Below are 13,127 nucleotides of genomic sequence, written 5' to 3'. Positions count from 1 at the left end.
TATGAGTTGGAACAGACTTAAAGGCAGTGAGTTGTTGGTGTTTTGACTGAATTGAAGAAGGGTATATTGAGGCCGGAAGCTCATGGTTTCCAAAAAGGGACAGTCACCTTGTATTGGGCTCATAAAGTTATTACATGCTACTCATCAGTAGTTCAAACATTGTGCTTGAGTTAATTAGTCTCTGCCCAAACAAACCAAAAAATTAATGACATAGGAAATAAAAGCACTCATAATGATCCCAGGGAAGAAGGGGCCAGAAACAGGAAGCAGTAATTCCGCCTGCAGTGAGAGTCCATCTGCCCATTGCTACGGACAGTTCACCCTGGAGGAAAAGCAGGTGCCCAAAGCAGCGTGGCTCTGCAAGCCTTGAATGTCCTGGCGGGGTAGTCTAGTTTAGATCCTTTTGCAAGCTAAGCCCACAAGAGAAGAAATGCATCCACAATCGTTTCTCAACCCTCCTGCAGATTCTTTCCCATCGAGCACCATCCAGGCTTAGTTGAGCCCTCGGTCAGAAGTAAAACATGGTGTGAGCATCTACAAACCAAGAGAAGCAAGAAAAGGACCTGTTTGTACACAAGCAGAGCCACTTTCACCGCCTCTTTCCTGAGTGGAATTGTCCGCAGGACAAGCACCTCTGTTTTGTGTGCTATTCCAAAATGACAGCGAGAAGAGAAATGTGTTAGAGAAGTCTGCCACTTTGTTTTACTGTAGCACACCTGTAACAGAGGGCAATTCAACTTTCTGAATGGCTCAGTAACAGGATATGTTTCTTCCCTATGATGATTAATGACTTCTTGCTGCCAGACTCTCATTGCTTCTTGGCAATTCAGTATTATTGATAAATGCAAACAGCAATGTGTGAAGAGGAAACATTAACTGGATGATGATGATAAATTAGTGAATCAAAAAATAAACTTGATTATTTTAACATTTACTTTCATAAGTTGTGTGGCCCTGAGATCAACACTTCATAGTTCATTAAGAATTTTCAAGAAAAACTCAGAGGAACAAAGAGAGTACTGGATATCAAATGCCAATACTTGAGAATTTATGCAAGCAGTTGAGTCTCTCTGTCCAATGCCCCAATTGAGTCAGGTCAGAAAAGAATAGATCTTAGGATGTGATGATTAGTGTTGGAGACACTAGTGGGAGTCATCCTGGAGGGCTTGTCAATGAGTGATAGATACTTGGTGCCTAGCTATTTGTATAATTACTGGTTAAATCATTTTCTTTAGTCCTTTCACTTATTAGACAATGCAATAAATGGCCATATATTAAATTAAGGCTACATTACTCTGAAACAAGAAAACTGAGAAAAATCAAAATATCACACTATCTCTCCACTTCCACTGAGTCACCGCCAACACACGGCAGGCTGTATAGGGTTACCAAGGTTGTGAATCTTACTGGACCAGGTAGTCTCGTCTTTTTCCCATGGAGAGACTGGTGCATTTGAACTTCCTGCCTTACAGTTAGTAGTCCAACTCTTACCCAACAGGGCCACCAGGGCTCCTTCACACTTTCTCTATGGCTCACTTTACCCATCATCTCCTGCTCATAATCCCTTCCTACTTCCCTTTGCTCCATGGTCTATTTCCTATCCTCTCTTGATTCTGAGCACCTACTTGATACCTAACCGTTCTTCTAGACTCAGAAATTCATACGACATGGTCTTCCTCTGGAGAATATTAAAAATAGAATTAGCTCTGATATTATATAATAATGTGTAGCACACTCCCGATGTTACACTGGAATGAAAACCAAGTACAATAGGGAAATGGGAAGATTAAATGTATGTCTGGAGCAGGTAGTGGGGACATCAGGAAAAGAAATATTTTTATCCATCTCTAGAATTGTGACGGATAAGGTAAGGAGCTGAGGTAGGGGCAATGCATTCAGAGAGATTTTCAAATTTTTAAATTATTGATAAATAAAATCTTTTGAAGGATGAGCAAAGTTAGGTGTTGTTAGGTGTCGTTGAGTTGTCTCCAACTTAGGGCCCTCTCTGTGCAACAGCACAGAACATCAGCCAGGCGTGTGCCTGCTTCTGCTGTTCAAGTCCATTGCCGCAGCTGCTGGGTCAGACCATCTTATCAAGGGGCGTCCTCTTTTCCTCCCACACTCTACTTTCCCCAACATGACGTCCTTCTCCAGGAGCTGGTCTCTCTGGAACACAAGTTCAAAGTACCTGAGACAAAGGCTCATCATGCTCGCCTCTAAGGAACATTCTGGCTGTGCTTCTTCCAAAACAGATGTTTGTTCTTTTGGAAGCCCGCGTTCTGGTATTCTTGAACAGGGCTACAATTCAAATGCATAGATTCTACTCCGGAATTCCTTATTTAATGGCCAATTTCCACATGCATAGGAGGTGATGGAAAATGCCGGAGGTTGGGTCTGGACCACCTTACTGCTCCAAGTAACCTGTGGCTTTCCAACAGTTGCTAGAGGCCTTGTGCAGCAGAGTGCTGTCTCCGGGAGGCTCTGAGGAAGTCTGGTCACTTGGGGCGACGCTGCTTTTATTTGAAATATTGGTGACACAGCAACACACCCGCCGCCACAGTACGACAGACACGTGGCGGAAGCACAGTATTCGTGGCATAAAATCGCATGGTTTAGTTGGGAACCTTAAGAAATCAAATGTGATAGGAACATAAGGTCTGTGGGAACCTTGAGAAAATTTTCACTTAATTGATATTTATTAATAAGCACATATTACTATAAGAAATCATGCCAGAAATATGTTACAGATTTTCCCACCGCATTCAGTCATCCAACAAGCATCTGAAAGATGTATTCTGAATGTGTATCAGAAAACAGAGGTCTCCAAGACTTAGGCTTGGTCAAGTCCACCGAGCTAAGTATCAGATCTAGGAATCAAGCTTGGATTCGCTACATGTATCCTAATGGAAATGTACCAATGTCCTGCTAAGGATTCTTCTAGAACTTTATCCTGAGAGCGTTCACAAAGTCAAGCAGGTTTGTCAGCCAATCGATGCTATAAGGTGTTCTGAGCAACAGCACGGCAAGTTTTTCTGGGATCAGGACGCCTTAATGCCATTATTTGGCAAGTTATTCGGGTCCCTGGGACTTCGTGGTCTTCTCGTAGATTGAGTGTAGCTAGAGTACACCTAATGAGACTGTTCGTGCGCATCACATGAACATGAATTTCACTGTCAGTGACGCTCTCTCTGAGTCAGTCTCAGTATCCTTGGTTCAGGAATAGCTCACTGATACCACTGTGGAAAACTGTTTAGAGAAGAAGGGAAAACTAGAGAGTTCAACCCTCCAGAAGCAGGATTTGAAGGGCTTCCACCAAGGGATTGGCTGGAGATGCGCATATGACATTGAAATATATGTTTCATGTAACGATTGGGGGAGTTTGGGATCAATTGCATTTAGGATGCAGGGGGAGAGAAACAAAAGACACAAACAAAAACAGAAAACCACACCGAGGTGTCTAATTTAGACAGGCAGAGGCGTGGTAATACCTCAACCCCTCACACTCCAACTGCCCCTTCCCCGTGGCCCAGCTATCCTAGGACGCTCCTTACTGGATGTCTGCCAGCAATTTTCTCTGGCTGGCTGCCAGCAAGTTATTCAGTGACTATTTATAACAGACGCAAGAGTCAAGTAGAAGCAAGTTCCTCCTACGGAAGCTTCGCCTATCCTGTAGCCCTAAAATGACCCTGGTCTTAAGCCCCCTGGATGTGAAAATAACTGAGTGGTTATCTCGCAGCACGGCTTCTTTTCAGCGCCAGGAATGCTTAAAGTTATAGTGCTGGCAGGTGGTGAAAAGGGACCGATGAGCCGAGATGATTGAGATTACCCAGTTTCAGGACACATCGGGTTCACGCAGGACAGAGCCAAAATACATTTTTCAAAATGTGAGGAGAGGTTTATATCGAGGATTCCTTTTTGTGAGCAAACACACCCGATCGTATTTAAATGCGATAGCCAGAGTCCGTGCGATGTTACCATGTTTAGGGACATAGAAATTACTGAGCAGTTTGGGGAATTACTATGGTTACAATCAACTGATTCGTCGCATTGGACAAACCTGCTGCGCAAGACGCCTTTAGTGTTTTAAAAGCGCAAAGATTTCCCTTTGAGGGCTCAGGCGCACCTGCCCGAACCCCGGGTATTTCAACACTTCGTGTGCATCTGACACTTGGGTGAGAAATAAGTAAAGGTTGTAGAAGAATTGATTTACTTGAATTACGGTGCTGGCAAAAGGTATGGAAAATATCACAGAATGCCAGGAGAACATGCAACACTGTCATGGAATGACTATAGTCTCAGTGCTCCTTGGAAGCAAGGATGGTGAGACTGTACACCGAGTGCCTTGGAGAAGTTATCGGGAGAGACCAGTCCTGGAATCGAACATCATGCTTGGTAAAGCAGAAAGTCAAGGAAAAAGTGCAAGCCCCTTTGGGAAATGAACTCATCCGGTGATCAAAAGTATCTGCTCAAACATATCCCCATGGCGAGGATGGCTTAGGGACGGGCGCTGGTTGGTTCTGCAGAGCATAGGGTCGCAGGGAGTCCAAGCCTAACAATAAAATTGTCACAATCTTCTGCTCATTAAAACATTCAAATGTATCACCCTGAAATTAAAATTGACTCCCAGAATAAATTCTAGGCAGCACACTACTGAAACATCATTCTCGCTGCTTGAATTGCACACACATACAATATATTCCTGTCCTAGTCTAAAAACTAGCATTCGGCTCTACTCATAATCTAGGATGTAGGGGAGCTAAGCATTCAATACGCCTACAACACGTATAACGCTATTATCATAGGATTTATGTCAGGGTATTAAAACTTTAATGGAGCTCAATTTCTCTTCATCAAGTTATTATTAAGTAAAAAGGACAAAAGGTAGCAATATATCTATGTACCTCAAGATATTCATTTCTGAATTGCGATGTAGATGCGGAGGGGTAATTGACCTTAAGTTCTAAAGGTTTCTTTTATAGGAAGATGTTTTCATTTAAGAGTTGATATAGTCTGTGTTTTAGAAAGCAATTTCTTGAGAACATCGTGAGCCTTGGGAGATAAACACTCCACAGCTATACTAACATTATGACTTAGCAGCCGTCACACAACCATGGCACTTTCAGGGTGGCAAAAACGGTTAAGTACGTGAAAGACTTCAAATTTACACAGAGGTATTTCGGAGGAGAGAACTGGTGATCTTCCTTCTGAAAACCCTATAAGAAGCTCTAGTCTGCACATGAGTCACTACCAACTTGACAGCAACTAACAAAATTTCCAAATAGTAAGAAAAGTGAGTGATAACCACTGTCAAGAAGCTCAAAAAAGTTTTCAATTCTTTGAAGAATACAAAATCCTTCACGTGATAAGCATGTGAACTTTTACCCATAGCAATGCAGCACTTGCCGCGAGCTTTGTCCCTGACTCTGTAGCTCTGTAAAGTCAGTATTGTTAAACCAAGACCTTTTCTGAGTTTAGCTGAAATAAACATTGCTTCGATGACTTTGTACTGCTCCTAATATGAGTGGTATCCTGTTCAGCTCCTTTTTATCTTTCAGTTCTTTAAGCATCATTAATGATAATGAAAGTAGTGCTGTGTGTTTCTGACTTGTTAACACAGTTGCCGTCGCATTGGATCTGAAGGAACGATCGCAAAAGATAAGAACACCCTAACAATTCTCACGCAACAAAATATGGATGAATTACTGAATGGGAAGCTAATGTACTCTGTCAACTTTCAAACAACCTACAACTTAAAAAAAATAAAATTAAGACATTTCAACCATAATTCCTTAGAGAATAATGACCTTTCTTTTCCTTGGAGAAACTTACTTTTGTATTCCAAATATTTAGAGTTGCTAGATATTAAGGTCAGCATCCCATATTAATGCATCCTTAAAGTGGCTTAGCATTTTGACTAGCTAGCTTCATTCTATTATATGCCCAAATCAGGTAAGCTGTAAATTAAGGGATGACCTACTACCCTATTCTGTTTCCTGACTACTAATATCCTCTCTCAAACTATGAACCCATTAACAATGGAAACATTTGCTGGGTCTCCAACGCTGCTGCTAATCAGGTAGTATGTTATTAAATATAGGCCCCCTTTATAAATGCCTCTGGGAAATTGTAATTTTGCCTAATTGGAGGTTTATGTCAAAAGATTGACAGTTTTATCACCTGAAGTAATTCTTCACAGCTGCCAAGAGTGATTTGTGAAGTCTTGACTCGGGTTGTCGAATAGCATCCTCAGAGGGAGGGTTGTCAAATGCTTCCGCTGCAGCTTGCTGGGGCTTTAAAATTGTTATGTTCTGATAAACAACCATTCGGAGGCAATCGCATGAAATCGCATTAAAAGAGCATAGTAGGGAGTGTTGCTGCACCGTGGGATCGTGCCGCTCACTGTGCACTGCACCAATACGAATGCAGACCATGCATTTGGACTGTCCACAAAGCCTCTGGGCACCGTTGAAAAACAAGCTTTTGAAATTCATACTTTGCCCAGAGTTTTGCTACTCTCAGAGGAGTAAGTAGGAAAAACAAATGGAGCATAATATCTCAACTTGTTAATTTGCTCATTGTGTATATATCACTCCTTGTATCCCTGTGAAATACTGGATAAGAGAATGGAGAAAGGGGACATTCACTGGGTTCCCGTCAAGAACCACGTACAAGCACATTATCTTCTCAAGAAAGTCATCAGCAAACTTTGTGACACAAACCAGTGGAAATGATGGTTTCTCCCCTTTCCTGCTTCTGTAAATGCAGAAGGGTTAACAGGCCTTTAACAGGCAAAACATTCCAAGCATTTGAACTTCCAAGCCCTGATTGATTTGTAGTTGCCATGAGAATAAATCCAATAAACTCTGAAGATTCTATTCAAGGTAACTGTGCAAGTAATGAAAGTTCAAGTTTATGACATTCAAAGCAAATAAGCAAGATTCTAAAAAGGTCATTCATATTAGCTTTTTGTTTTTGTTTTCCATTGGGAAAAAAAAGGAAGGAAGGTGCTTGACCCATCATTTCAATCCTCACATAAAATGACACTAAACAGACAGAGATTGCCATTAATGCTAAAGATTTCCAAGGTTTTGTAGATTAAATAACATCTAAAAATGAAGCCAACAGAAATAAAATTGTCACCAAATGTAGTTGTTCCTGTGGCTAACCAAACAAATAAGAATTCCCTGCTAAAAACAGGGACATTTTAATTTGAATAGCACAACAAAAACACTCAGGAGGATTTGCATTATTCAACCCACTATCATCTGCACTGTATATATTTTTACACTCATGCTTGCTTTCACCTTGAATTATTTTTAAGCATTTGTTATGCTCATATTATACAAGTTAATCAGCTTTCAATGGATCACCCTTACTCTTTCGGTGTAATAAATTAAACTTCCATATGAAAACACTTTCTGAAAATTTTGGCTAGGTCCATTTTCTTTGGAGAGTTTGGGGGTAATAGTAAACATCAATTATGTAAGTTGATTTTAAAAATTCTGAAATTGGCCTCCAAAATTAATAACCCAGCATGTCTCAACATTTCCCGTAGCAACCACAGTATAGACGGTGTCAACATCATGTTAGGTAATCAGATGAAGAAAAAATACCAGACACGCAAATCATTCTGAAAGTCCAGATTGTTGGCATCAGAGCATAAACTGCATTTGGAGAGTGAGAGCTTTAGTCCAAGAAATGCTTTCAAGACAAAGGATCAATTAGGCTATTTCTAGTCTGGCAACCAAACTAATTGAAGAGTGAAAAAACATTCGGAAAGAAACTTAAAAAGTGATGTCTACGCTGTTTGATACAATCATATCATTTTCCCCAGATTAATCTAAACTTAGACAAATCTGTTTATTTCCAATAATAGGTTGTTGAGTATACACACTCAAATCAATCCTAAAAAATCCAGTTATCATTTAATTATAAGAAAGTAACAGGAAGAATTAAACCTTTTCCCTGTTGGAATTTTTCCTCTGTAGCTTACCAAATGATGAGTCATTACATGATCGAAGCTACAGCATATCATACATTTATAAAAGCCCAAGATTTTTCAAACTCTAGACAGTATGCTACCACTTTACCTCAATAATTTCTGTCAATCAAGAAGAACTAAATCAATGATGAAATGATATCAGGAAAATTAACTAAGTGCATGTTTGTCTAGTTTTTAATTGACTTATCTTTAACCTGAAATTACCAACTGTCATTCAGCGAGCACCTTTGAGAATGTACATATGAGTATGCAGGCTCCCCCTGCTACTCAAAAGTACAGAATTCCTATGGAACATTCTTTAAGGCAAAATGACATAAAAGGGAGAAACAATTGCCATTAGTGTATATTGGAAACCATGACAGTCCCCACATCCAAAAAGTAACCTAAAAATCACATCAATGAGCACAGAAAGCCTAACATAACACTAGCATGCAGTGTTCACATGCATAGTTAAGAGCTATGGTGCTCAGAAGCTGAGATGCTGAGTGTAGTCCCTGGCGAAGGGACTTAAAGACACCACCATACTCTTGAATGGTCAGTGCCAAACAAAGCCGAATGCTCGTTTCACTTTGCTTTATATCAGGACAGCAAAAACCCTCTTTGGATTTCTTTCTTTCAGCAAAAGCAGTCTTTCCTAAAATCAAAGTGGTGTAAAATAAACTTTTTAAAAGTGGGGGATATTTCATACACAGGAGTTTGGCAAAGTATGATTTGTACAGGTAAGTGCATTACATGTAGGTTTTTAAAACCTTTTGTGTACTAATATATTTATACTTCCATTCATTGCCAATTTGGAAGGTGGAAGTGTCCTTGAAGTTGAGGGCTCACCTTAAAGTTTGAAACCTCAGTTTTGCTGCAGTCGTGAAAATGAATACAAATACTTCCATGCGTATTTTCTCCATTTCTTGTATCAGGACAAATGCTGAAATTAACCACCTTTGTTATTTGAAAATGCATAAGGCTATTGGATCAATTTCAGGAACCCCTATAGGTCACACTTAGCCTGGCATCAAATGGAGCAGAAGAAACCAGAGGTGTTGTCTATCAAGTAAAGCTGAGTATCCAAGCAACATTTATGATATTGCTCTAATTGCTTCAGTTAGACAGTTTATTTTCAAATTTCAGCACCTAAAGCTCTTTACACTCCACTCTTAGCAAACACAAATCAAAGCAAACAGTAAATTATTGCTCTTCATACCATTGCTTAGAGAGGTGAAGGTAAGACTGATTTGCGGCATTTTGCCCGGGTTGGCATTAGGTTACTGCACTTCAGAGAGAGTTCAGATAGAGCCGCCTCCTTAAAGAAGGAAAAAAATCCCTATAGTCCACTAATGGATCTTAAAATACTACAAATAAATCTTATATCTACCAAACAGTTGAAGTTTCTCAACATATAAATGTTGAGTCATCATTTGTCTACATTTCATTTCAGTGGAATCACATGGGCAAATACAAGGAATCCTGAATGGGTACACGTTACCGTTCTTGTGGTAGTACGTGACCTCCACTTTCCTCTCTTCTGATCCCAGCAATGCCTGGGCAATTTGGGCAATATCATGCCTCTTGGTCTCGGGCCCATGGAGAAAGTCACAGGTGCAAGGCTTCTGCATGACATCTGGCCGGGAGAAACCAGTCATCTCACAGAACCCATCATTGCAGTAGATGATGGCACAGTTCTGCACTCTGGCATTGGCAATGATAAATTTTTTATCTGTAATAATAAGAACAGGAAGGCATCTTTACAAAAGCTTTTTACAGGACTCTCATAAACACTGGCACAATGCGTTGCATGATAGGAGGCTTGAAATGTAGTAGGTGCATCCCCAAATTTCTAACTGCTTAGAGCAGTTAAAAAAAAGAAGGAAAAAAAAACCTCTTGAAATGAATGGGCCAGAGTGATTCTAACAAAAAGTATGAAAGTATCACTCTCCAAATTATGAGAACATAATTTCCCAAATAGTTCAGGTATCAAACCCTGCTACTCCCAGGGCACAAACAGCCATTTAATTTTATGGCAAATATTTTAAAGTCAACACAGTGAAAGATCCTGTAGCTGTCAGATTTCTCACTTCAACCTTGGTCCTTCCTTGGAATTCAACTTTCTCAAAGTAGCTATGATTCTTAGATTTAGGTTTTTTTCTGTCCCTCTAAGCATACCACATTATGAAAAAAAATTAGCCTTTGCCACATGATTTCAAATTTCTTAGCAGTGTGATGGGGCTAAAGCTTGGGTTATGTGTTCCAGAAGATGAAAACAGTTACACCATACAGTAAATGTGATAAAACTTAAAAAAATTTTTTGCTTTTACCTTGAATTGGGAAAGCATTCAATTTTTGTACAGTAATAAAAATTTTAATAAGAAGGTTTGTTAATTATAATCAGATGAAATTTACTTCTCCAGATAAGATGTGAAAGAGAATATACAAGTTCATTAGGAGCACAGGTTACCAGATCCATACAACATTAAACAAATTTATAAACCTTATATGATATAATGCCTAACAAAGGCAAATTATACAACATAACCATATGTTCGTATGGTTACAAGTAACGGTCAATATAAATTAACAAATACAGGATCTCAAACTAATATAGTTTATGTAACACTGATAATTAATTCCGCATGAGCACATTAAATTTCTCCCCATTTATTCTAGGTGGGATTTACTTATTATACCTCAATTTCTAAATTTCTAGGTGGAAATTTTAAGAGGATAATAAACGGGCCAGAAATAAATATTTTAAATAATGAGCTACTTGTTTGGGGATCCAGCAGCAACCTGCTGTGGTTTAGCCATATGCTCCTGCGTGGTGTATATTTGCATTGTTTTAATGCAAAGTTTAGCTTCTATCAAGTAAAGGCCAGCAAGCTTCCCAGATATGCCACAGCCCAGCAATTCGGTCAAGGTAAAATATAGTTTGCATAGACATTTGCGTCGCTGCTACCATTTACATTCCGTGCTTCCACTCGCAGCAGGTTTTGCCCTGCTCCTGACTTTGAAAAAGTCTGCCCTACAAACAGCATCAACATGCAAACCCAGGCTATCCTAGCACGTTCCCTTTAAGATAGTAGACTAGTAGGACCTTAAGTAGCAAGCAGGATAATGGAGCAGGGGAGAGGAGGGATCAAATTGCCTGCTATCATGGAAACCGTAATCTAAAATGTAAATCAAAATTAATATCAGTGGGGGACAACACTCCAGCTGCCATTCGAACCTCCTGGCTCAGTGTCTCAGCATCTAAGTTCACAGAGCCTGGAGTTGCCGCTTTCCAAGGCTTGGAAGCGGTGGACGCCAAGTGCACTACCAAAGCAAGGGAGAGAGAGGAGAACAAATAAACTTACTTTGCCCTTCAAATTTCCGAATGATGGTCCCCAGAAATGTGTTTTGTGGTGCCACATGCCCCCGGCGAACAGGCATGTTGACCCAGTCTTCTGAGGAGCGCTCCCCGCGAGCTCAGGAGTTCTCCCGGGATCTCTGGGCAGCTAGAGCCCAGGCCAGCGCGCCAGCCGCGCTTTGTGCCAGAGCATCCTCTTCGGAAACCAGCGATCTCTCCCCATTAGCAGCACCGCTCTGGACCTGCTGTCCCCTTTGGAGTCCAAGCCATTCTCTCACCTCCAGGAGGGGGCCTTGCGCCGGACTGCGGCGGGTGAGCGGGTTTGGGGGTGGGGAGAGGCCAGGAGGCGGGGTGAGGGGGAGGGCGGGAGAAGCGGGGGTAGGGTGGGGTGGGGAGAGGGGGGCGGGGAGTCACAAGGGCAATTGATCTGTTTCTCTTCTCCCAAGCAGCGCCAATTTCCCAGTGCAAATGGGCTGAACCTGGCGGGTGCCCAGAGCCATGAGAATAGTTGGGGGCTGGGGGCAGCGGGGGAGCCTGGAAGACTGGTGAGGCTTTTGCTGGAAGGGGAGAAAAAAGGAAAGCTGGAGGGAGGTGGGGTTGACGTTTCTGTTTCTGTCCCCGCCCTCTCCCCCTACACACACACACACACACACACACACACACACACACACACACACACACACACACACACACACACACCCTTTATCCAGGGAGCTTGGGCGCTGCCACAGCTCAGATTACTCAAGCGTGCTCTCGCGGAAGCCGGCCAAGAAATCTCCAAAACTCAGTGGACAAACAGCTACTCTTGGCAAGGTGGTCGCCCCAGCCCCCCACCCCTTCCCAGCCCCAGAGCTCTGTCTCCAAGCTCCTCCCGCTGTAGCCCTGGCTGGGACCCCTTTGTAGTTGTTAGTTGCCTTTGAGTCAATTCCAACTCCCAGCCACTCTTTGTACAACGGAACAAAACACTGTCCGTCCTGCGCCATCCTCCTCCTGAGCTGTAGAGAAAAGAGTGGTGGGGAAACCTCCTCGGGAGAGGTGGCGCTCAGGTGGCTGGAGGACCAGAGAGCCACGTTAGGGTGGAGGTGCAGTGCGGATCCCTGCGAGTGCAGGAGTGGACACCGAACCAGGTGTGAGTGACCCGCCTGACCCTGCCCACAGCCAAGCCCGCACTGCTGAGCATGCCCAGTGATCACCGCTGGAGCCACTGAGGAGTTGTGGGTTGGGGTGAATGAGTCTCTGGGTGCTGGGAGGCTTGGAGAAAAAAGGCTGTGGACTTTGAAACAAGGGTGGAGTTCGAGATGGAGGAGGCTGGAAGCAAGAGGGTGACAGGAACCGAAGGTGGGAGGGGCTCACAGGTAATAGCCTAAGTGTGTCCTCCAGCCAGAGTCGCTCTTCTACCGGACTCTAGAGACACCCGTCTGTCCACTCCCACTATCTGTCAGGCGCCGTCTTGGTTAGGACACTGTGTCCTCTTAGGCGTTGCTTCTCAGAACCTCCAAATCTGGGAATCTCACAGTGTACACTTCTGTCAAAACTATCGTGGGAATTTAGGAAATCAAATGTGACCAAGCCACCGGAGCAGAGTTTTTCCTACATTATTTTTCTAGTATTTTCCCCCTCTTGATTGTCTTCCTTTCTTTTCTGTTATGTCCACCTTGAGCTTCATGGTTTGCTACACCGCCCCCCCCCGTCCCCCCCCCCCGCCCCGTCTTAAATGGAATTTGTTCCCATTAGCTCCTACAGGAGTAGAACAAGGCTGACTCTCAGGTTCCCCTCTTGGCAGCAGGG

At 42.4% G+C, this 13,127-nt stretch overlaps 1 protein-coding gene across 1 annotated transcript in view; it reads right to left on the bottom strand.

The window, feature by feature from the left end:
• KCNH7 (potassium voltage-gated channel subfamily H member 7) overlaps positions 1–11,422 on the bottom strand; it is a 503,315-nt gene extending 491,893 nt beyond the window's left edge. The window contains exons 1-2 of the mRNA XM_075529404.1: positions 11,347–11,422; positions 9,483–9,713 (exon numbers count right to left, since the gene is read on the bottom strand). Of these exons, the coding sequence (XP_075385519.1) occupies positions 9,483–9,713; positions 11,347–11,422 (307 nt within the window). The remainder of the gene's footprint in view (positions 1–9,482; positions 9,714–11,346) is intronic.
• Positions 11,423–13,127: the final 1,705 nt, after the last annotated feature.

This window comes from Tenrec ecaudatus, chromosome 13 (assembly GCF_050624435.1).
Source record: "Tenrec ecaudatus isolate mTenEca1 chromosome 13, mTenEca1.hap1, whole genome shotgun sequence".
NCBI lineage: Eukaryota > Metazoa > Chordata > Mammalia > Afrosoricida > Tenrecidae > Tenrec > Tenrec ecaudatus.
This window is presented reverse-complemented; position numbering and strand designations above follow the sequence as displayed.